Source organism: Hoplias malabaricus, chromosome 5, assembly GCF_029633855.1.
Source record: "Hoplias malabaricus isolate fHopMal1 chromosome 5, fHopMal1.hap1, whole genome shotgun sequence".
NCBI lineage: Eukaryota > Metazoa > Chordata > Actinopteri > Characiformes > Erythrinidae > Hoplias > Hoplias malabaricus.
Genome location: NC_089804.1, coordinates 1,008,898 through 1,034,266, shown reverse-complemented (window position 1 = coordinate 1,034,266; position 25,369 = coordinate 1,008,898). Strand labels below are relative to the sequence as shown.

At 42.2% G+C, this 25,369-nt stretch overlaps 1 protein-coding gene and 3 long non-coding RNA genes across 5 annotated transcripts in view; 2 read left to right on the top strand and 2 right to left on the bottom strand.

The window, feature by feature from the left end:
* Window positions 1–8,064: 8,064 nt before the first annotated feature.
* LOC136696856 (uncharacterized) lies at window positions 8,065–8,843 on the bottom strand. The gene is made up of 3 exons (XR_010802651.1): window positions 8,691–8,843; window positions 8,447–8,520; window positions 8,065–8,346 (listed from the first exon to the last, which is right to left on the bottom strand). It is a non-coding gene; the product is annotated as an uncharacterized lncRNA (long non-coding RNA).
* A 3,604-nt stretch (window positions 8,844–12,447) lies between these two features.
* LOC136696854 (uncharacterized) lies at window positions 12,448–13,873 on the top strand. Its single transcript, XR_010802649.1, has 4 exons — window positions 12,448–12,820; window positions 12,950–13,042; window positions 13,487–13,634; window positions 13,735–13,873. It is a non-coding gene; the product is annotated as an uncharacterized lncRNA (long non-coding RNA).
* LOC136696845 (uncharacterized) lies at window positions 13,135–16,636 on the bottom strand. 2 transcript variants are annotated; one of them, XR_010802642.1, is made up of 4 exons: window positions 16,559–16,630; window positions 14,950–15,575; window positions 13,683–14,175; window positions 13,135–13,602 (listed from the first exon to the last, which is right to left on the bottom strand). It is a non-coding gene; the product is annotated as an uncharacterized lncRNA (long non-coding RNA). The 2 variants fall into 2 exon arrangements; XR_010802641.1 differs by lacking the exon at window positions 13,135–13,602 and having other exon boundaries at window positions 13,780–14,175; window positions 14,950–15,379; window positions 16,559–16,636.
* A 1,583-nt stretch (window positions 16,637–18,219) lies between these two features.
* Window positions 18,220–25,369, top strand: part of zgc:85858 (uncharacterized protein LOC405879 homolog) — an 8,507-nt gene continuing 1,357 nt past the window's right edge. The window contains exons 1-3 of the mRNA XM_066671556.1: window positions 18,220–18,404; window positions 22,901–22,976; window positions 23,214–25,369. The exon at window positions 23,214–25,369 is cut by the window's right edge and continues 1,357 nt beyond it. Of these exons, the coding sequence (XP_066527653.1) occupies window positions 18,321–18,404; window positions 22,901–22,976; window positions 23,214–23,254 (201 nt within the window). The 5' untranslated portion in view covers window positions 18,220–18,320 and the 3' untranslated portion in view covers window positions 23,255–25,369. The remainder of the gene's footprint in view (window positions 18,405–22,900; window positions 22,977–23,213) is intronic.

Below are 25,369 nucleotides of genomic sequence, written 5' to 3'. Positions count from 1 at the left end.
TTTTTTATTGAAAGGTGACCGAAATTCAGGGAAACATCCGGGCTACTGAGGAAGAGCAAACAGGCGCAGATCTAATCGAACTCACACCTGGCCAATCACAGCACACCTACAGAGGTCAGTGGGCGGGCCGTTATTTTAACACCGAGGCGGGAGCGTTGACGAACCGCGGCAGAAGACAACGGCGGTGGACCTTTTCCAGCTGTAAGTGCTGTTTGGACTCTTCTCTTTGTATCGGCGCGCGTTAGACGCCGCTGTGTAGTGTTTTATCGGCCGCTTGTTCACACACACTCTCACATTAACGTCTTTTCTACGACGAACGCCAGGCGAAGCCCCGGTTAGCGGCGGGGGGTCCGTTAGCGCCTGCGCTTTTCCTCCGCGGTGACGTCACACCGGCCGTGTTACCGTTGGAATGAATCTCTGTGAAATTAACCCTGAGGGAGAACAGAGAACAGCACACTTTACACCGCCTTTTCCAGCAGCGCTCTATTAATGAGAGCGGCGCTCATGAAGGAGCAGGAGAGTATCTTACACACGGAATTACAGTGAGGTCATTACAGAGAGACCAAGGATCATTCCAGAAGGACAGTCTTCAACGGTAATGTTTATCCTGAAGTCCTGCTCTCAGAGGTTTACACATGTGATGTTCTTCTGAATTCACTGTGACTCACTGCACACATTCACACAGTAACAGACTCTGATGTGTTACAGAGTTTTTACGTGAAGGAGATGCTCATTTCTTAATGTGATTCTGAAATGTTATTAAGTAATAAATGTTCATTTATGGCTTGACTTATGACAGAAGTGTTTAGTGCCCTTCTCCGTGTTGTTAAAGTTCCTGTAAATTTGTTGTGATCTGGCACTTTTTAAAATATTTTTAATTAAAATATATATCATTAAAAATTAAATTAATCACAGGTTTAAAGGTGTCTTTACCCTCACAGGTGGTGGGGAGCTGTACCTCTGTCAGATTCAGCTGGTGTTTTATAGAAACCGTAGATCACTGACACATTTCTCCTTGACACAGGGGAGACCTCCGTGAAGCTGGCCCCTCATACGATGAGAAACAGAATAAAAACGTGTGCTTTCATTAGTGCTGCGTTTGTGCTGGTACCGTTTTTAAAGAATTAGACATTATCTTGTTACCTGTTTACGTCACTCAGCCCCTCATTAGTGGCCACATCGCTCCAAAGTGCTCTCATTCGTTAGTGCCTCGTTTGTGCCGTTAAAAGAAACGCTAGAACCATTTTCATTCTTGAGTTATTCAGCCATAAAGTGTCAACGAGTGACGTCACTCAGCCCCTCATCAACGTCCAAATCGCTCCAAAGTGGTCTCTTTCATTAGTGATTTCATCTTAATGATGATTATATTTTTATTTATGGAATAAACAAAGAATTTTGGTGATTTTTGTAAAAGAACTTTTGACATTAGAATACTGTGTTTTTTATGTTTTCATATGATTCCAGTTTACTGCTGAATCCCAAAAATGTAGATGCTCACTGTTATTATTATTATTTCACTGTGGAGACATCACCTGAGATCCAGATGTCGATACGTAAATCAAATGTGGAAATGTAATAATTAGAGGGTTGAGTTGTATTTATTTAGCATTTATTCAAGTTTGAACATAGGATCACAGGCTGTTTTTTTGGACATGGACAGTCATATTGGGCAAGGCTCTGACAAGCAGTGGACTTACTAGGTGACTAACTAACTGTCAGACCTCCAAGTGTTAAACTGTGCTCCAGCACCGTCACCTCCCAGACAGCGATCAGTCCACTGGGGGAAAACAAACAAACAAAAGTGGCACACCACTGACTGTAGACCACAAACTAATACAGATATCACCAACAACTCTGAGAGATGTAATAATGAGCATGAGCCTGATATAAAATGATGTAATGATAAAAATGGTGACACTGCACTGATTAAAATTATTTACTAATCTTATTTATAAAGAATAACAAAAGATGTAAATGTAAACTGGACTGTGAATGGAAAAGTGCTAAAATGTCTAAAATTCTGTTTAATCAGCAGTGGTCCGCCCAGAAAGCGCTGCCCTCAGTGGAACAACAGTGGTCCTCCGTCTCCACGTCATCAGGGAGGTCTTGTTAGTGTCAGGATAATCTCAGGAATTCAGTGATGGAAGTTGTATAACCACAGATATGTTCAAGTGAAAAAACAAAACAAATGAAATCACTAGACATTGATTACAAACACTTCCTATAATAATAATAATAATAAAGAAAATCATATCACCTCACTGAATAATAATTCAGAATCCTTTCATTTCAAAAACTCTTTCATTTGCTGCACAGTTTATATTTGTACCAATTAATGTTCATCTTCCCTTTACTTTGGGTTTTATTTGAAGTGGATCCCTCATTAGGTGTTTTAATACTTTCATAAATTATACTACTCCATTGGAAACAGAATAGTTCCAGGTTCCACAGCAGTATTTTGTATGTGTCTTAAACAATAAGAAAGTTATGAAGTGAAGAATGTGAAGAATGCAACTCTGGAATCACCCGTGGTTCCAATGATTTTCCAACATTCCACTAGAGGCCCATGTGGGCCCTGTATATAGAGAATTAGTGGGTTGCCGACGTATATCCCATGCAAGCCACCCACCTGGATCCCACTAAAAGCTTATGTACCAATCCCCAGAGCCCATGCCCATATTGAACCCCGCTGATCCATGTTTATGTGGACCACACTAAGGTGTGCTGCATTAGCAGTGATTCAGTTCTGAACCTCGCAGAACTATGTCATGATTTGCAACTGAATAAAAGAATGATATTCCGTCCTAATGAACTGTACAAATTTACAAGATTTTAATGCCATCAGGCCCCACCTCTACCTTCTCATTTATTTATTCAAAGCTGCAAATATATCCTTTGACATCACACTTTTTGGCATCAATAAAAACTGCAGTATTTTTAAAGTTAGTGGGTTACTCACTCATTTTTGATCCCTGTTCATGTTGTTGTTTATTGGATTTCCATCATTTTGTAATTACATTTTACTGAAGTCAAAGTTCAATAAATGACAAATAAAAAATAAAACTTGTGACTTTCACTGTTAAGATACACACGTAGTTATCCCTGTGTCTCAGTAAAATAATCTATTTCTCCTTCTGAAATATGAATGAAAGGAATCAGTGTTCTAATCCATGTTTCTGTGAGGACCAAAATACCAGAGACCTATAATAGGGAGGGTGTCTTGATTTTTGAGAAAGTAGTTTATTTGCAGACCTCTCACCACCTTCTTCCAAAATAATTTTAAGGTAAACCTGGGCTTTAAAAATGTAATATTAATGTTAATTAATTATTTTGACATATTTTGCCACAAACTTTAAATATCTGCAACACTCAGTCACTTCAGAGTGAGGACTGTCTAAGATTAATTTTTATGTTTTTTTATTTGAAGATGATATATATCTGTGGAATTAACACATAATCAAGGGTGTTTTGTTTGCAATAATAAAATATTTTATGAAAAATAACAATATAATATATGCTTAGCCTTAAAAAAAAACATGCAGTTGACAGAGTGCCTGAAGACTGTGGGGAAAAAGCAGAAATGTATCAAGTTGAGTACTGCACTGAGTGGAGGCAGGGCCAGCTTTTTCATATACACACACACACACACACACACAAAACAGTATATAAAACAGATTATACTTGTACATAGTGTAACAAAGTGTGTAATAAATGATGTAATATGTTAAGCAATTGAATAAGTACATTTTATTATAAAAAAACAAGTTACATATTTAGCGGCACGGTGGCGCAGCAGGTAGTGTAGCAGTCACACAGCTCCAGGGACCTGGAGGTTGTGGGTTCGATTCCCACTCCGGGTGACTGTCTGTGAGGAGTGTGGTGTGTTCTCCCTGTGTCTGCGTGGGTTTCCTCCGGGTGACTGTCTGTGAGGAGTGTGGTGTGTTCTCCCTGTGTCTGCATGGGTTTCCTCCGGGTGACTGTCTGTGAGGAGTGTGGTGTGTTCTCCCTGTGTCTGCGTGGGTTTCCTCCGGGTGACTGTCTGTGAGGAGTGTGGTGTGTTCTCCCGGTGTCCGCGTGGGTTTCCTCCGGGTGACTGTCTGTGAGGAGTGTGGTGTGTTCTCCCTGTGTCTGCGTGGGTTTCCTCCGGGTGACTGTCTGTGAGGAGTGTGGTGTGTTCTCCCGGTGTCTGCGTGGGTTTCCTCCGGGTGACTGTCTGTGAGGAGTGTGGTGTGTTCTCCCTGTGTCTGCGTGGGTTTCCTCCAGGTGACTGTCTGTGAGGAGTGTGGTGTGTTCTCCCTGTGTCTGCGTGGGTTTCCTCCCGGTGACTGTCTGTGAGGAGTGTGGTGTGTTCTCTCTGTGTCTGCGTGGGTTTCCTCCGGGTGACTGTCTGTGAGGAGTGTGGTGTGTTCTCCCTGTGTCCGCGTGGGTTTCCTCCGGGTGACTGTCTGTGAGGAGTGTGGTGTGTTCTCTCTGTGTCCGCGTGAGTTTCCTCCGGGTGACTGTCTGTGAGGAGTGTGGTGTGTTCTCCCTGTGTCCGCGTGAGTTTCCTCCGGGTGACTGTCTGTGAGGAGTGTGGTGTGTTCTCTCTGTGTCCGCGTGAGTTTCCTCCGGGTGACTGTCTGTGAGGAGTGTGGTGTGTTCTCTCTGTGTCCGCGTGGGTTTCCTCCGGGTGACTGTCTGTGAGGAGTGTGGTGTGTTCTCCCCGTGGGTTTCCTCCGGGTGACTGTCTGTGAGGAGTGTGGTGTGTTCTCTCTGTGTCTGCGTGGGTTTCCTCCGGGTGACTGTCTGTGAGGAGTGTGGTGTGTTCTCTCTGTGTCTGCGTGGGTTTCCTCCGGGTGACTGTCTGTGAGGAGTGTGGTGTGTTCTCCCCGTGTCCGCGTGGGTTTCCTCCGGGTGACTGTCTGTGAGGAGTGTGGTGTGTTCTCCCTGTGTCTGCGTGGGTTTCCTCCGGGTGACTGTCTGTGAGGACTGTGGTGTGTTCTCTCTGTGTCTGCGTGGGTTTCCTCCGGGTGCTCCGGTTTCAAGAACACACGTTGGTAGGTGGATTGGCGACTCAAAAGTGTCCGTAGGTGTGAGTGAATGTGTGTGTGTGTCTGTGTTGCCCTGTGAAGGACTGGCGCCCCCTCCAGGGTGTGTTCCTGCCTTGCGCCCAATGATTCCAGGTAGGCTCTGGACCCACTGTGACCCTGAATTGGATAAGGGTTACAGATAATGAATGAAGTTAAATATTGAAGTTCTATTGCACTTTCCATTTCTTTAGGCCCCACTCCAGGGGATACATGAAAGTTTTAGATATAACTGTTGTGTAGAAGTCAGATGTCACATCATTATCTTTAAGCAGTCTTTATTAAAAACAGACAAACACAAATCATTAATTACAATAATTAACTAATGCAGGGGATATTCTGTCCCACTGAAATATACTTTGATCCTAATAGCACTGAATGGAGCAGACAGTCCACATATATTTGAGCAGATATATAAACATACACTGATCAGCCATATCATTATGAACACGTTCATGTTTCTACACTCACCGTCCATTCTCTCAGCTCCACTGCCCACACAGGAACACTCTAGTTCTACAGTTACAATCCATTGCTCTGCATACTTTGTCCCCTATTGTTGTTTAATGGACAGGACCCCCACAGAGCAGGTGTGATGTGGTGGTGGATCATTCTCAGCGCTGCAGTGACACTGACGTGGTGGTGGTGTGTTAGTGTGTGTTGTGCTGGTGTAGAGTGGATCAGACACAGCAGTGCTGCTGGAGTTTTTAAACCCCTCAGTGTCTGGACCGAGAACAGTCCACCGACCAAAAAACATCCAGCCGACAGCGTCCTGTGTCACTGATGAAGGACTAGAGGACGACCGACACACACTGTGCAGCGACAGATGAGCTACTGTCTCTGACTCTACATCTACAAGGTGGACCAACGAGGGAGGAGTGTCTCACAGAGTGGACAGAGAATGGACACAGGGTTTAAAAACTCCAGCAGCAATGCTGTGTCTGATCCACTCTACACCAGCACAACACACACTCACACACCACCACCACGTCTGTGTCACTGCAGCACTGCTGTGTCTGATCCACTCTACACCAGCACAGAATGGACAGTGAGTGTAGAAACAATGAGGTAATAATGATCATAATGTTATGGTTGACTGGTGTATAATTTACTTGAGACACAAAACAGACTATTAGTACAATTTATCATCATGAAAACAATGTCAAGCAACTCTATTATAGACACAATTATATACACAGTTCTGTGTCACTAATGACGGAATGTGAATCATTTTGTTTTGTCTTAGATGCCGAGGAAAGCTGTTTGTGATAAGGATGATGTTATGAAGCTCATCCTTGCTGCTAGGGATGAAGTGAAAGGCCAGTGTATTGCCTGCCCATCTGAAAAGGTGTGGACAGAAATGAGTGAACATCTGGAAGGAAAAATGTCACCAAAATGCTTGTACACATTTGTTAAATTAAATCGTCACAACATTTGGCAAATTCTAGGTGTTGGAAGTAGATGATGAGAGTCACAGCCCTGATGTTGATGAATATATCACAAAAAAGACATATGACATCACCTTTGATCTCAATATTCCTTATGAAGAGTGGACAGACATCTGGCAAGAGGAAGTCATATATAAGAACACATCTGCACAATCACATGAAAGAACATATACCACTTTGAAGCGTGGCACCTGGACTCATGCCCTAAATGAAAAGATATGGAACATGACCAAATTAACTTGTACTATTAGTTTCAAGAGGGCGAAAGTGTACCCACACAGTGCATCAAAGTGCATTGACATCAGTGGCCACTGCACTGAGTGCAATGCAAAATTACATGTCTCCAGTGATAAACTGCCAGAGGTGAGCACACCAGCAGTGCTACAGTGCACAATAAACAGTATTAATGACAGTCTTCATACTGGAAAATCAAAGCGCATTTTGTCTGGACAGAAAAGAGTGGAGGTCTCTGAAGAACTCTGGGTAGATAAGAAGACAGGGCACAGAGATCCAATCCTTTCTTTTCAACTAATGAAACACAGTATGCCTCACAGTGGCAGCATTCATGACGTTGGGCTTGACAAGGTTTTTTGTCATTATTGGACTCCCTCTCGACTACTGGTCTACAAAACACTAACAAAGAATCAAAGTTCTAGTGTGAGTTTTGACGCTACAGGGACATAGGACTTAACTTCCTATATCAAGGAGTTCTGTCCTCACATGGGAATGGCCCTGTCCATGTCCCTGTTGTGAAAATGTTGTCTGAGCGACATGACATCAATGCCATAGCAGACCGGCTCTCTGAATGGCGTAGGGCTAGGGCAGCTGTCCCAAAAGAAGCTGTATGTGACTTTTCTCTTGCATTGCTGGGAGGTCTTGTCAAGGCCTTCACTCCTAATGCTGATTTGAAGACATATATAAATGAGTGTTTTGGGGTACTACATAACAATGACTCAGCAAAATTACCTCCTCGTTTCATCAGAGTGGATGTTGCACACTGCATGAAAATCATCAGTCAGTGGGAATGTCTTCAGAAAAAAGCAAGAAGGGTGAGAGATTTTTACCTAAGAGCCATGGCACAGGGTCTTCAATCTGTGGCAATCCAGGATGCAAGACAGCTCATTCACTCTATTGCAGTTGTTGCTCTGAGTAAATCTGAAGGAAATGATGAAACAGGCATGCCTGTCATCTCAGAGACATGCAAAACATACTTGAAAAAATGAATTGCAGATGGTTGTGCTTCACTCACATGGACTGATGACAGTTTGGACACTGGAGTCTATCCAGGAATGCACCACTGATGTCAGAAATTGGGTGACCTGTATCTGTGAGGAGAGTAAGGCATTAGCTGTGCATGATGGTGATAGGGATCATTTGCATGATCTTCCAGAGCTTATCCCACATTTGATTAGATTGTTAGATTAGATTATTAGATTACCTACCTCTCTGGACAGGTGTAATGGGTACGTTTTTCAAAAGTAACAACATCACTGTCAGCTCATCCCATGTTGAGGCTGAATTCAAGAATTTAAAGCAAGGTCCTTTCAAACATAACCTGCCAATTCGTTTGGACCGTTTTGTCTCCAGACACCTTGGGTTCATTAAAGGGAACAGTAGTCGAAACTGCTAACATTGAGAAAAGTATCTCAGAAACTTTTAAAGAATCTTCAGGCATGGAAGATCCTACACCACAAACATATACATTATTCTACAGATGATGTACTGACAGAAGAGCCACCTGTTGAATATTGGAGAGGCCTTGCTGTGCCACTGAAAAAAAGGAAATTCTTACCTTCTGCCATGTCCAGAGTGGCTACATATGGACTCTGCTCCTAAAAAACAAAGAACCCAAATTCCTGTATTAAAGAATGGCAATTACACAGCTAAACAGGCTGTTAAAGTGGGCAAATCACTTGTAACCGTGATCAACACCTGTGCTTTTGACTCCTTTTGCCAGTGTCTCTGCTGTGCCTTCTGTGACAGTCACAGTTTTAGCCATTATGTAACTACACAAGAACAAAATACAGAAATGTTTAATTTGGTTAAGACCATTGCTACCAGTGGAGTACAGAAGGAAGTTTACAAACAGAGGGCAAAAATTCTCTTAGACACATTTGATCCTGTGCAGCTTAAATCAGGCTTGGAACAAGTAAATGAAGAATGTAATATTGCTTACATTATTACTGCAACAATGAAGAATACTCCGAGTGTCACAAGCACAAGTCGGTGCTCCTCTCCATACTGCAGTCGTAGTCAGGAACGCTCAAAACAAATACCTCTAATCCCAGTCAACACCAATATGTTACAAAAAGATGGAATGAGAGCACTTCAGGCTGCACCCCCTCAAAATGTCTTCAGCCACTTAAATCTCCTGAAGAGTGCCCTGAAAGTTTAAAAACACAAGACCCTTCATCAGTGAAAACCATGTGACTGGTATGGTCACCCACAGTTACACCAGTGGTCCAGCTCTGTGCATCGAAACAGTAGCAGAAAAAAGTTTGCCCCTGAGTGAATTCCCTGTCAGCGTTACCCTAAACAAAGAGCTGTTCACGCTCAGAGGGATAGTGGCTTTTCTCCCTGGGCCAACCAAAGACACTCTGGGACACTGCGTTGCCTACTGCAGGAGGTCATGCTTTGTCTGGGAGAGTTATGATGACTTTTGTAATCGTGCCACAACAGCATCTGAAAAGACCAAAGTACAACCACATGTTGTATTTTATACAAAGGACTAAAAGATTTACCTGTTGGCTAAAGCCATTTGAAGGTACAAGAGAAATGTTGAGCTAGGTGTGTAGTTATTTTTTACACTAAATTAGATACACACTAACACTGTTCTGACACTATTTCTGAAACTGTTCTTGTTTCATGGGCTCCAGGTTTGTTTTCTTATTTTCTGTAACACTGCAACAAAAAATATTTGGAATTGATTTTTGAGAAATTAAATCTTAGATACCAATGAAGTTATTACGACTATGGTCCAAAATGTCTTTTATATTTGATTCTCCACATTATTCTTCATTAATGTATTTAACGGACCTGAAACCCACTTAAAATGGTCTTGAAAAAAAGTTTTTAAAACCTTTTAACACTTGTTTTGCAAATTAATTCATACAAATTAAATCAAATCAACTTCATATTTTTTCTCAGAAGGACATTTCAAGTCTAAGACTATTCCAATGTATTAAAGTCAGGTGTTTGAACTAATAGTATGTTTTTTTACACAAACTATTCAAATTAATGTGGCACAATAATTTAAACTCACATCCCCTGAACTAAAGGCAATGTGGACAGTCCTGGTGCACTGCTCTCGTTTACATTTACAAAAGTGGTTGACCCTAATGTGGAACAGTGGAAGAGTTAAAATAAATGACTGTATGGCGGTGGTGCAGCAGGTAGTGTTTGTGGGTTTGAGCTCCATGAGGATTTGGAAGTTAGAGTAAGGGATGTATACAAACACCTGAGGACTTTGAACATGCCAACTAACGAGAAAGCTGATGAAAAAAACGTTATTGATTAAAACCGTGAACGCCATCTTAATGAACCTGAATGTCTGGATTCTGAATAACTAGCGACTCCACCAGAACAGTGAATGTGGTTGTTGTCTCATTTCTCCCGTGTTAAATGTTCCTCAAAAAATCCTTGTTTTCTCCTCAAAACATTGTGACCCGACAGACTTAAATTCACCATCGTAACACCATAAAAACGATGTCTCTCTCATCCACACCGTCAGCACGAGGCGAGCATGTGGCAAATGAATCAGTCGCGTAATAAATCACAAGAAAAATCCATATACAGTTATTCAGGCCAATGTTGAAACACAGCATAAATAAGACAAGCCTTTATCAGGAAACAATCGCACAAAGATATGTTGGATGCTGACGGGGCAAAGTGGGTGATGTTTAAAAATACTTTTATATATAACTCAACAATTAAAATAGCATTTTTAACGGCACAAACGCAGCACTAACGAATGAGACCACTTTGGAGTGATTTGGACGTTGATGAGGGGCTGAGTGACGTAAACAGGTGCTAAGATAATGTCTAATTCTTCAAAAACGGTACCAGCACAAACGATGATTTTTGCGGCACAAACGCAGCACTAACGAAAGAACACGTTTTTATCCCGTTTCTCATCGTATGAGGGGCCAGCTTCACGGAGGAACAGGTGAGTCGTGCTGAAGTGTTGCGCTCTGTAAGACTCCTAGTGTCTCTGCTCTCATCCTGCGAGAGACAAGGGACCGCAGTCACTGCTCAGAGCTCCAGGGAGGACGGCAGGTTCAGGGACTGGGCCTTAAACCCGTGTCATTTGAAGCGCTGTGTTGTGGCACTGTCTGTCTTCAAATATAAGAGTAATATTTTTAGTTTTGTGTGTGTGTGTGTGTGTGGTTACCCTTTGCAGGCAACAGAGAGGTCAAAGGCCACGCAGCAGGCCCCTGGACCCACAGTTCAGTGTGTAGTGTTGTATATTTAAAAAATTGGTATGTATTCGATTTTTATTTCTTTCTTCCTTCTCCAGGGCCTTTCCAGCTCTTTATTCCAAAGGGAAGCCCAAGTAACGTAGAGGAGGACTCCAGGCAGGAGCTCCACATAAAAACATTAAGAAAATAAGTGTCACTTTCTCTTACCGAGTACGAGACGTCGCCGGTGCAGTTACAGGCCGCTTTAGGCAGGAGGACTGTTACACTCCTGATGGAGGAGGTGAACACGTGTGATGAACTAAAGACGTCTTTGTCACTGGTGTTTCTGTATGTGCCATTAGCTGAGTGTATAATAATGGTGCGGGTGATTTACCAGTCGCCAAACAGGGAGGACCCTAGCACTGCTACCAACTAAACCTTATATTAGAGTTCATTATATTAAAGGAACACTAGTTAGGACTGGGGTTGTTTCCTCCTGGGTCTCCCCCGGTGTAAGTCATAGGTACAGGACTGTACTGAACCCAGAGGGGGAGGGAGTGGGAGGGGTTTGTTAGCGGTGACAGAGGCTCTATTCACAGCTCATTGGTGCAACACAATGATTCTGAAGCTGTACCTTTGAGGTAAATGTTATGTAGTGTTCCTCTGATGTTCCGGCAGCTTGCTCTTCCTGCAGCAGTTAAGAGAACAACTCCACCTCCTGTATCCAACGCTAAAGACGATAAAAGGAGGCAGGCTTCTTCACAAAGCGTCAGGTCTAGACTTGATACTGGTTTTGTGTAGACACTTAATATCGTACCTACCCCCTTCAGAAGATTATCCTTAAACAGTTCTTTATAGAACTGTGTGTGAACTGGTTCCTCAGATCGATAGAGAATATTACATATGGACGACAGTGGAAGCTTCTGGAAGAGACACAGTAACCATCCAGAGACATCACTCTCCATCAGTCTAAAGAACACCTTCACAAAGTAAAGAACCATCTGATCATTCAAAGCCTTCTCTTAATGTTTCATGGTTCTTTTTTTCTTTGTTAAAGGACCACTGAAAAACTATAGGACAATAACTCATTTTCTTTTTCTTCTTTATTAAGGAGGATGGAGTTGTCTGAGGGTTTCTCTCGTGTCTCCAGATGATGTGTCTGTTCCGGCAGAACTCTGAAAGCAGCCAGTAACGCTCCCCTTTATATAACTCCTCTTCAGGAAAGAGCTGGACACTAGTCCATTGCCCCCTACTTCTGAAGCATTCAGCAACAGCCCAAAGTGTGAAACGTACCCACTCCAGGTCTGGGCCTGAACAGTAAAGTCATGTGACGTCACAGTTGTGGAAGTGATGTTAATGAACCAAATGAGAAATAAACGTTAAAATTTACATTTGCACTGATACAGCTGAAAATACTGAGTTCAGAAGTGTTGCAGAAGAAATGTTGCTCAGCTGTAGTCCCACACTTCTGGAGGGTTGGTGCTTAACTGCATTACAAATTAAAAGTACTCTTGATTGTGTGTGTTATACTGGTCATTATGGGGTGTTTGTGTTTCCCCTGATCTCCCGATCTATAGAGTGGCAGTCAATCCCAGACCCCATCAAAGCTATATCACAGTTTCCAGAGACACAGCTCAGTAATCATGCTACACAGGCACCCTTCAATCTGCACAGGGACATGAGGAGCCCCCCGGAGGAACGAGAGAGAGCTCTGATCTCCTTCTACAGGAAGACTCATGGAATGGGCTCGACCTTTAACCTGCAGACTGGGAGGTACAGTACATTCACAGTAGGAGTAAGTTGTTGAAGAGTGTGTGTTTTCACAGGTGATTGTGCTGTTGGAGGGTGTTACACGGTTCTGTTTCTCTCTGAACTGACAGACTGAAGTCTGGGTTTTCTGTGGACACAGGTAAGTCCTCCACATTCTGCCAGTGGGACACGAGGTGCTAAACATATTGCTTTTAAAAATTCAACTTACTTTGTTGTATTTGAACAGAAATACCACTGCAGCTCGACTGAATTTATTTCTCCATTTCAGCAAACACTGCTCTGCTTTTCACAACATACTTCAATGATTCTCCATCAAACATGAAGCATGACACAGATGTGTTCGACAGACATCACGGCCAAAGTTAGTTGAAGCAGTTGGTTGTACAGCTAATGTACTGTCGTTACTACGACGTGTTAATCTTGTATCTAATCTAACTATAATACTCGAGTAAGTTCAAATAAAAGTTAAAAAAAAAATACTTGAGAGACGACCTCTTGGAGGATCAGCAGGTTCTTTATTTGAGGAGCAATCTCAGAAGAGCTTCAGAGCACTCACTCACAGAAACACACAAGACAAAAACCACAGTTTACTTGGGCACCTTTTGGGGTGAGATCATCTCGCCGCCTCTTATTTTTTTAATTAGGTTGCTTTCCATAGGACCCCAATTAAAATGGCACCCTTATCTCCTAAGGATGTCTTTGATATTATTTGTGTGTGAGGAGAGTCCAATGACCTATGAATAAGTGGATTCAGATGTTTTTCATATGCTCACAACTATTGATCTTTTTCCTAATTTTCCATCAGTACGCAGCTCAAGGCTCCCAGGATCCAACGGACATTCCACATCTGGCAGCACACCTTGGTGAGGTCCTTGGAGTCAATCCAGAACCTTCCCAGTCAATGGCATCAACCTGAATTCCCTAAATATACACAACACAGTAATAACTTACTTGTAAGAATTAATAATCACAAATTTTTGTTCCCCCCACCCCCTTATCACCTCTGACGTTTCTGGTTCTGACTGGACTGATCTGGAGTCATGTTTTGTTCAGTTCGGATCGGACGGTTATCCCAGGCACGTGTAAACCTGGATCAGTCACCCTTCAGTCGTGTGGTGAACACAGGAGAGATGTGAGCTGTCAGTAATACGTCAAGAAGCCCGTCCTCTTCCAGGGTGTGAAGAACATCAGTGGAACTGGGTGACAGTTAACCACACGTCTCGCCACATTTACGTCTACGTTAAATCATTCTGAGCAACACCAAGTACTCATAGAAAGGACAGTAAGTGTTGTACTCACTCGTAGGGCCATCCACACCTCCTCACACCGTCTCAGAAGAACGCATCGGCTGCTGAAGCTTTGTTGTTTAAAGCAGCATTGAGACACATGGTGTGTGTAAAACGAACTGCAGGTCAAATGTGATGTTCCACTGAGATAAACAGTGCTCATATAACACTGTGTATACACACATACTCATATCCAGCTGAAACATTCCTGTAACACACAGATTGTTTATTCATTTCAAACCATGTATCAGTTATTCTTTGTAATGAAGCAGTAAATGACCAGGTTCAATGACTTGGAAACAACAGGAACATCTCTGTTTTTCTTTTTTCATCAAAATGAAACGTAAACAGATGAAGTGGTGTGGTGTGATGCGGTTAATTCCCTACAGAACAGAGAACGGGCGGCGACAGGAACCCAGGCTCCTCTCTGCAGTTCTTACAGGTGACGTTCATTTATTATAAAATGTAGCTGAAAAATCTGAAAAAGTACCTCTTCACTATGAAATACGTATTTTCTAACATTACACCATCTTCAAAACATGCGTCAGGCATCGGTGTTTACATTAAACCACCCCTGAATCTCCATCAGCTCCACCGCTGTAAACAAGTGGATTCTCCACAGTCAACAATAAATGTCTGGTTTAGTGCCCCCCCCCCCTTTAGGTAAAACCAGGTGTTTTGTGAAGCACGCTTCATGCAGCTAATCCTCAGGGCTCTGTTCATTGTGTAACACGTATCTAAACTAAAACTGAAATTTCATATTTTATAGATTGTTCGGCCCTGGAACAAGGACAACCACCATAAAGAAAACTCCATTACATTTAATCAAAACAGATAAATACAACGGCACGTGTACAAATGTGTGTCGTACACGTCCTAAAACACAAGCAGAAATACACAATAAAACAGTAAAACTTGAAGAAGTGTGTAAGCACAGAGCTGGAACATTAGTACAGCGCATGCAGCATTAATCGCTACCCACCTGATGAGCTCGTGATCAGTGTCAATGTGTTGCATGTACAACGGTCCAGGAACAGAACACCTGCGGCGGATAACAACCCTTACTCTACGATCTTCACAAGACGCCAGCAGAGTCAACACGACGCACCGAGGCTCTCACTCCTGTCACTGCCCGCGGTGGCCCTCAGACTGGAGACGTCCTCTGACTGTTCGGTAGCCTGCACGTGGAAGCCTTGACTTGATGTTTCTTCTCATCGTGTCTAGATCATCATCAGAACACAGACTGTATTCACGCATTCTACGACGTACTGTTCTCTCTGAGACTCTGAGAAAGCTGACAACACGTGATGCTGATAGTCCAATCTCAGAAAGGTCATTCAAGTGTTCTGATGAGATGCTAAGTCCTGAACGGCCATGAGGTCCCATCTCCCACAAAACTGAAGAGTGAGAGTCTGGAGACGAAAGCAGAGAACAAAGATCTGAGTAAAGGCAAGTATCCAATGCCTCCTTCACAACATCTGGTGGAAAACTAGGACCAGCCGCACTCAGGAAGACTCTTTCTTGACTGACGACATACAGCATGTCGTCAAAATTAGGAGAATTATTTGAAAGAGCATTGCTCAAGCCTTGGAGGTCCCTAAAATCCACCTGTAACATGAAGCACAACCCTCATTAAAATATGAACCATACTGACAGTAATTACGCTAATGGAACTACACGTGACGACGAGGCGTCTGATACACTGCCTGCTCCTGTAGAGTCTATTAACACGGGTTTAGAGCTGATGATTCACTACTGGCCTCTAACACTGTTACTGTGCTGACACCTGAGGTAATGTTTTACAGTCAAGATTCTTAAAATAATCAGAATAACGTTCTTCACTGACAGTGATGTTTGTGTAAAGTAACGAACACAGGGAAGAAACACGGTGTAAATCTGTCATAAAAAGGCTTTATGTAAGTTACAGTGATGCTACTTTCCACTGTCACACTTCTGAGATAAAAACAGCAGAATCTCACTGCACTTCTAGTTTAAGCAGAAAACTGAAGTTTGTAACAAACTGACAACACGTGACCTCTGAGTGTGAGGTGTACACCGCCTCAGTTCATATTTCACCTTCTCTTTCTGTTTATTTAATATCACACTCATTATGAGAGAAATGTATTAATGGAACACGTCACGAGAAAAGCCTTTTTAAATGACTATCAAACACCATTTATCCCTGTGATTAGTCCACACCCTTTCACCCTCTGAACTGCTCTAAATCCAGTCAAACGGCACTAATCTCACTGTAATTCCGTGTGTAAGATACTCTCCTGCTCCTTCATGAGCGCCGCTCTCATTAATAGAGCGCTGCTGGAAAAGGCGGTGTAAAGTGTGCTGTTCTCTGTTCTCCCTCAGGGTTAATTTCACAGAGATTCATTCCAACGGTAACACGGCCGGTGTGACGTCACCGCGGAGGAAAAGCGCAGGCGCTAACGGACCCCCCGCCGCTAACCGGGGCTTCGCCTGGCGTTCGTCGTAGAAAAGACGTTAATGTGAGAGTGTGTGTGAACAAGCGGCCGATAAAACACTACACAGCGGCGTCTAACGCGCGCCGATACAAAGAGAAGAGTCCAAACAGCACTTACAGCTGGAAAAGGTCCACCGCCGTTGTCTTCTGCCGCGGTTCGTCAACGCTCCCGCCTCGGTGTTAAAATAACGGCCCGCCCACTGACCTCTGTAGGTGTGCTGTGATTGGCCAGGTGTGAGTTCGATTAGATCTGCGCCTGTTTGCTCTTCCTCAGTAGCCCGGATGTTTCCCTGAATTTCGGTCACCTTTCAATAAAAAACATTTCAATGACCCTAAATTTCACACACTTTTTTGAAGAATCATGATTTCAGGTTCAGGTTCTAGTGGCACTGATTTAACTCCATACTGCAGTTTCTAACACCCCCGCACAGGGGGCGCTGTGAGTTTATAGATCCTGGCTGAGGTCGGAGGAACCTCGGGCTCAGGTTCAGTACCAGAATAGCACAGAAACACTAAACACACCCGGGGGACGGGTCTGGAACTGACCCAGGGTCAGAACTGAGCAGTGATCACCAGCGGAGGCTGACGCTCTGGACCCAAAGCCCTGACCACCCTCATTATTAACAATAACATTAAAGATTAGTGGTCGGTATTAAATACAGCAGTGGACCCAAACATTACAGTTTGTACAGACAAAAAAATAATGTTGATGTTTGGTGCAGGTCTGAAAAAGCAGGAACAGTCACACAACATTTGTAACTAATAACTAATATTCCTTCACTCCTTTATTCCTCGTGTATTCTGGTAGGATTAGAGAATATATCAGTTTTACACTTTAAAAGTTCAGTGGTCTTTGAATTTAAAATGTTTAATATAATTAAAAAAAACATATTGAGCTTTTTCTAAACGGACATTTATTGACACTGAAAAAAATGCTTAACTGCTGCTGAATTTATTAAACAATTCTAAACTTAGAAAGAGTTTCATTCCATTCTAATAATATTTCACACGTTGCTGTTGAAAACAAAAGTTCACCAAATAATAATCATTTTAAAACACCATCATCATCATTGTTTAACAGATAATCCGATTTTCAAATTGCGTGGAACAAATGGTGAACAAATACGTCTTGTTTACTTATTTATCAAAGAACGTGCCCTTATTGTTAATAAATAATTATTTATCACAATCTTACTCAGTGACTTTTATTTTGAAATTAAAGTCCAAAGACGCTCCGCTGAGGAGCTCCGTGAAAAATGGGCAATAGTTTCTGGAAAGCCTGCCAAAATAAAATTCTAGATGTAAGCTCTGCAAGTCAAACTATTTTTAAAAGCAAGACACGTTTTTTAAACGTTTTCTTTCAGGTTTAAATACAGTGTGACGCTGTACAAAGTATAGTGTGAAGTAGAAATAATTTGAGAAGACAATACAGTGAAAAAATCTGAACATTGCTCTCTACATTTTACATTGTAATACATTTATTGTTAGATCATATTAACATCACATTATTCTTTAAATTCTAAATGATGAACATTAATAACAGATCAAACACCGTTCCTTTTTGATCTGTTTGACACAAATATTACATATTAACCAATAAATGCGATGATCCCAATTTTCTTTCTTAAAGTGGAGTTGTTTTCATTCCATAAAGTTAGAAATAAAACAACACATTTTGTAAAATAAATTAATTATTTCATCATGCAAAAATCCATTAAACAGCAGTAACTTTTATTTTGACGCCGCATCAGGTTTGGTCACAGTGGCTGGTCTCGCGCGGTGCAGTGTTGAGAGCTCGTGCCGGGAGCTGCGCGCTGATTATCGGTTATCGATCCTCTGACGTCACAGCCCTCGCCCCGCCCTGATCGATAGCGCTGACCATGTCCGCGGTGCAGAGGATGAAGGTGGCGAACGAGAAACACAGCAAGAGCATCACACAGCGCGGGCACGCGCACAAGACCACGGTACAGCTCATTTACATAATTAAATATAGCACATTAACATACTCATTTACATATCAGAAACACACTCACAGCTCATTTACGTACAGCACAGGTTTCACAGGGTTCTAATGACATTGTTTTAATGACAGGGTATTAGTAACCTCTAATAACGGTTCTAATGACAGGGTTCTAATGACTGTTCTAATGACAGTGCTCTAATTACAGGGTTCTAGTAACCTCTAATAACGGTTCTAATGACAGGGTTCTAATGACTGTTCTAATGACAGTGCTCTAATGACAGGGTTCTAATGACTGTTCTAATGACAGTGCTCTAATTACAGGGTTCTAATGACAGGGCTCTAATGACAGGGTTCTAATGACTATTCTAATGACAGTGCTCTAATTACATGGTTCTAATGACGGTTCTAATAACAGTGCTCTAATTACAGGTTTCTAATGACAGTGCTCTAATGACAGGGTTCTAATGACTGTTCTAATGACAGTGCTCTAATGACAGGGTTCTAATGACTGTTCTAATGACAGTGCTCTAATTACAGGGTTCTAGTAACCTCTAATAACGGTTCTAATGACAGGATTTTAATGACTGTTCTAATGACATTGCTCTAATTACTGGGTTCTAATGACTGTTCTAATGACAGTGCTCTAATTACATGGTTCTAATGACGGTTCTAATAACAGTGCTCTAATTACAGGTTTCTAATGACAGTGCTCTAATGACAGGGTTCTAATGACTGTTCTAATGACAGTGCTCTAATGACAGGGTTCTAATGACTGTTCTAATGACAGTGCTCTAATTACAGGGTTCTAGTAACCTCTAATAACGGTTCTAATGACAGGATTTTAATGACTGTTCTAATGACATTGCTCTAATTACTGGGTTCTAATGACTGTTCTAATGACAGTGTTTTAATGACAGGGTTCTAGTAACCTCTAATAACGGTTCTAATGACAGGGTTTTAATGACTGTTCTAATGACAGTGCTCTAAAGACAGGGTCCTAATGACTGTTCTAATGACAGGGTTTTAATGACTGTTCTAATGACAGTGCTCTAAAGACAGGGTTCTAATGACAGGGTTCTAATGACTGTTCTAATGACAGTGCTCTAACAACAGGGTCCTAATGACTGTTCTAATGACAGGGTTTTAATGACTGTTCTAATGACAGTGCTCTAATGACAGGGTTCTAATGACAGGGTTCTAATGACTGTTCTAATGACAGTGCTCTAACAACAGGGTCCTAATGACTGTTCTAATGACAGGGTTTTAATGACTGCTCTAATGGCAGGGTTCTACTGACTGTTCTAATGACAATGCTCTAATGACAGGGTTCCAGTGACTGTTCTAATGACAGTGTTCTAATGACAGTGCTCTAATGACAGGGTTTTAATGATTGTTCTAATGACAGGGTTCTACTGACTATTCTAATGACAGTGCTCTAATTACAGGGTTCTAATGACAGTGTTCTAATGACAGTGCTCTAATGACAGGGTTCTAACGACAGGGTCCTAATGACTGTTCTAATGACAATGCTCTAATGACAGGGTTCCAATGACTGTTCTAATGACAGTGCTCTAATTACAGGGTTCTAATGACTGTTCTAATGACAGTGCTCTAATTACAGGGTTCTACTGACTGTTCTAATGACAGTGCTCTAATGACAGGGTTCCAATGACTGTTCTAATGACAGGGTCCTAATGACTGTTCTAATGACAGTGCTCTAATGACAGGGTTCTAATGACTGTTCTAATGACAGTGCTCTAACGACAGGGTTTTAATGACTATTCTAATGACAGGGTTCTACTGACTGTTCTAATGACAGTGCTCTATTGACAGTGTTCTAATGACTGTTCTAATGACAGTGCTCTAATTACAGGGTTCTAATGACTGTTCTAATGACTGTTCTAATGACAGTGCACTAATGACAGTGCTCTAATGACAGGGTTCTAATGACTGTTCTAATGACAGTGCTCTAATTACAGGGTTCTAATGACAGGGCTCTAATGACAGGGTTCTAATGACTATTCTAATGACAGTGCTCTAATTACATGGTTCTAATGACGGTTCTAATAACAGTGCTCTAATTACAGGTTTCTAATGACAGTGCTCTAATGACAGGGTTCTAATGACTGTTCTAATGACAGTGCTCTAATGACAGGGTTCTAATGACTGTTCTAATGACAGTGCTCTAATTACAGGGTTCTAGTAACCTCTAATAACGGTTCTAATGACAGTGCTCTAAAGACAGGGTTCTAATGACAGGGTTCTAATGACTGTTCTAATGACAGTGCTCTAACAACAGGGTCCTAATGACTGTTCTAATGACAGGGTTTTAATGACTGTTCTAATGACAGTGTTTTAATGACTGTTCTAATGACAGTGCTCTAATTACAGGGTTCTAATGACAGGGTTCTAATGACTGCTCTAATAACAGTGCTCTAACAACAGGGTCCTAATGACTGTTATAATGACAGGGTTTTAATGACTGCTCTAATGACAGTGCTCTAATGACAGGGTTTTAATGATTGTTCTAATGACAGGGTTCTACTGACTATTCTAATGACAGTGCTCTAATTACAGGGTTCTAATGACAGTGTTCTAATGACAGTGCTCTAATTACAGGGTTCTAACGACAGGGTCCTAATGACTGTTCTAATGACAATGCTCTTATGACAGGGTTCCAATGACTGTTCTAATGACAGTGCTCTAATTACAGGGTTCTAATGACTGTTCTAATGACAGTGCTCTAATTACAGGGTTCTACTGACTGTTCTAATGACAGTGCTCTAATGACAGGGTTCCAATGACTGTTCTAATGACAGGGTCCTAATGACTGTTCTAATGACAGTGCTCTAATGACAGGGTTCTAATGACTGTTCTAATGACAGTGCTCTAACGACAGGGTTTTAATGACTATTCTAATGACAGGGTTCTACTGACTGTTCTAATGACAGTGCTCTATTGACAGTGTTCTAATGACTGTTCTAATGACAGTGCTCTAATTACAGGGTTCTAATGACTGTTCTAATGACTGTTCTAATGACAGTGCTCTAATTACAGGGTTCTAATGACTGTTCTAATGACAGTGCACTAATGACAGTGCTCTAATGACAGGGTTCTAATGACTGTTCTAATGACAGTGCTCTAATTACAGGGTTCTAATGACAGGGCTCTAATGACAGGGTTCTAATGACTATTCTAATGACAGTGCTCTAATTACATGGTTCTAATGACGGTTCTAATAACAGTGCTCTAATTACAGGTTTCTAATGACAGTGCTCTAATGACAGGGTTCTAATGACTGTTCTAATGACAGTGCTCTATTGACAGTGTTCTAATGACTGTTCTAATGACAGTGCTCTAATTACAGGGTTCTAATGACTGTTCTAATGACTGTTCTAATGACAGTGCTCTAATTACAGGGTTCTAATGACTGTTCTAATGACAGTGCACTAATGACAGTGCTCTAATGACAGGGTTCTATTGACTGTTCTAATGACAGTGCTCTAATTACAGGGTTCTAATGACAGGGCTCTAATGACAGGGTTCTAATGACTGTTCTAATGACAGTGCTCTAATTACATGGTTCTAATGACGGTTCTAATAACAGTGCTCTAATTACAGGTTTCTAATGACAGTGCTCTAATGACAGGGTTCTAATGACTGTTCTAATGACAGTGCTCTAATGACAGGGTTCTAATGACAGTGCTCTAATGACAGTGTTCTAATGACTGTTCTAATGACAGTGCTCTAATGACAGGGTTCTAATGACTGTTCTAATGACAGTGCTCTAATGACAGGGTTGTAATGACAGTGCTCTAATTACAGGGTTCTAATGGCAGTGCTCTAATGACAGGGTTCTAATGACTGTTCTAATGACAGTGCTCTAATGACAGGGTTCTAATGACTGTTCTAATGATGATTCTAATGACAGGGTTCTAATGACTGTTCTAATGACAGTGCTCTAATGACACTGTTCTAATGACAGTGCTCTAATGACAGTGCTCTAATGACAGTGTTCTAATAACTGTTCTAATGACTGTCCTAATGACAGTGTTCTAATGACACGAGGGGGGCTGTGATGGTGCGTGGGGGGATGTTAGTGCACAGGGCGAGGGGGACTGTGATGGTGCATGGGGGGGTGTTAGTGCACAGGGCGAGGGGGCTGTGATGGTGCGTGGGGGGGTGTTAGTGCACAGGGCGAGGGGGGCTGTGATGATGCGTGTGGTGGGGTTAGTGCACAGGGCGAGGGGGGCTGTGATGGTGCGTGGCGGGGTGTTAGTGCACAGGGCGAGGGGGGCTGTGATGGTGCGTGGGGGGCTGTGATGGTGCGTGGGGGGGTTAGTGCACAGGGCAGGGGGACTGTCACATCTGTGAAGGCACTGTTAATGCTAAACGATATCTAAAGGGTTTGGAGCGACTTGCTGCCCTCTACTGTTGTAGCTGACTGTTATTTAAATTGTGTGTGTGTGTGTGTGTGTGTGTGTGTGTGTGTTTCAGCGTGTGGTGAATGAGGAGAAGTCTCCTGTTGGGCCCTGGCTCCTCGCGCTCTTTGTGTTTGTGGTGTGTGGATCTGGTGAGTTTTAAGTCTTAATAATATTAATAGTTAATGTGTTATTGTCGTTATTTTTTTACCCAGTTCACCATCTCTGTTTGATCAGCCTTTAGGGCAGTTCCACCCAAAGAATTTAAATATTCCATGATGCAGAGCCTCGTTTGAATAAAATGGAAATGAGAATGTCAGAGATTACATCTGAATTACCACCGTAATAACACCCTCCTTTCATTCTCTCTCTCTCTCTCTCTCTCTCAGCTATCTTTCAGATTATCCAGAGTATCCGGCAGGGTTTGTAGAGCTGGAACCTGAGGATGAGCTGAGGGAGTTTCCCGGGAAAAACATCAGGTTCCGCCTCCATCTCCCCATCAGCCAATCATATCCACCCGTCATGTTCTTCTGGAGCGATTGAAGTCCTCGCTCCATGTCTGATTCCAGAGAAATGTAAACCCCAATTTGAGGATCCTGTAAAGCAGTAATTGATGTGGCCCTCCCTTCAAAGCTTCCCTCTTCCAGAAAGTGTGGCTTCTTTAGGTTTACACTGGAGCTAAGGAGCAGAACCCGCATTTAGTGTTCTCCTCCAAGTGTGTTGAGCTGACGTGATGGCATTAACAGTTTGATATTGTGTGTGATTGGGGGGTGCTTGTAAACAGACTGGTAATGACTAAACTGGAAACAAGAAAATTTTGTTTAAGTAGCATTGGCAGACTTTGCTCATAAGCCTCCATTACGTGTTAGCTACATTAGCTGCGTAGCTCTAGTGTAAAACAAATTAAGCTAAGCCACACTTCAGACCCCCACACAACTCACCTAAACAGCTACTGTTTTGGGGGAATTTTATAGCTTGTTTTAGAAGTTTACAAAACTGTGAAATTGTTGAGATTTAAACTTTTCACTAGCATTAGCGTTTCCTTTGTTATTTATTTAGTTGTTTGTGACTGTAAATGAGGGTTGGAGTGGAAGACAAGCCATTATAAAATGTATCTCACTGTCTGTAGCAGCTCCAGACTTGGATAACATGGCTGACAACAACGTTAGGTGACAACAAAGAGCCTGATTTCATTTGCATAATGCTAACTGCTAGCTATGCTCATCAGCCTAAAAACCAAACCGCTAGTTTGATACTCCTATAAAAATATAATGAACATGAACTAGTAAAAACTAGCCTGACATCATGAGCATTTTGCTAGTTGTTAGCTAAACACTTTCAGCCACTGTGATTTTAGCATTTCCCCACACATGCTAATGAGGTAAACAGTGAAATTCATTAGTATTTATCATGTTTCAGATCTGTGCTTGCTGACTTCTTCCTATTTGCTAATTGTTCACTTTTAGGATCATTAGCATTTCTGACAGGAATTTTTCACTCACAATTAGGCACTAACGTATTTGAGTAAAACGTATTGTGCACTGAATAACAATGGTTTTAATATGTTGCTTATTAGAGTTTTTTTCCACTCTTATAAATGTTAGCATTTTAACGGGACTTCTGGATTTCTGACTAATGACCTGGGGCTTAAAGCTACTAAGCCAGATAAAGTAAGCCCAACGTGCAAGTCTTCCAATAGGAACATCTCTCTTTTTATGGGTTAAAATGGACTATTGAGCCCCCCCCCCCCCTTTCCCCCAGCTTACAGCTGTTTATGTTTTATTTTTGTGTTATGTTCAGGACAGTGCTTTGTTCAGGACTTTGGTCTGTTCAGGACTGTACTCTGTTTAGGACTGTGTTAGGTTCAGCACTGTGCTGTATTTAGGACTGTGTTGTGTTCAGGACTGTGTTGTGTTCAGGACTGTGCTGTGTTCAGGACTGAGTTACGTTCAGGACTGAGTTACGTTCAGGACTGAATTACGTTCAGGATGGAGTTGTGTTCAGGATTGTGTTAGGTTCAGGACTGTGTTGTGTTCGGGACTGTGCTGTTTTCAGGACTGAGTTACATTCAGGATTAAGTTGTGTTCACGCCTGTGTTGTTTTCGGGACTATGTGTGTTCAGGACTGTGTTGTGTTCAGGACTGTGTTGTGTTCAGGACTGAGTTACATTCAGGATTGAGTTGTGTTCAGGACTGTGTTAGGTTCAGCACTGTGCTATGTTCAGGAATGTGTTAGGTTCAGGACTGTACTGTGTTCAGGGCTGTGTTAGGTTCAGGACTGTGTTGTGTTCAGGACTGTACTGTGTTCAGGACTGTGTTATGTTCAGGACTAAGTTACGTTCAGGATTGAGTTGTGTTCAGGACTGTGTTAGGTTCAGGACTGTAATGTGTTGGGGACTGTGCTGTGTTCAGGACTGTGTTAGGTTCAGGGCTGATCTACGTTCAGGACTGTGCTGTGTTCAGGACTGTGTTAGGTTCAGCACTGTGCTGTGTTCACGACTGATCTACGTTCAGGACTGTGCTGTGTTCAGGACTGTGTTAGGTTC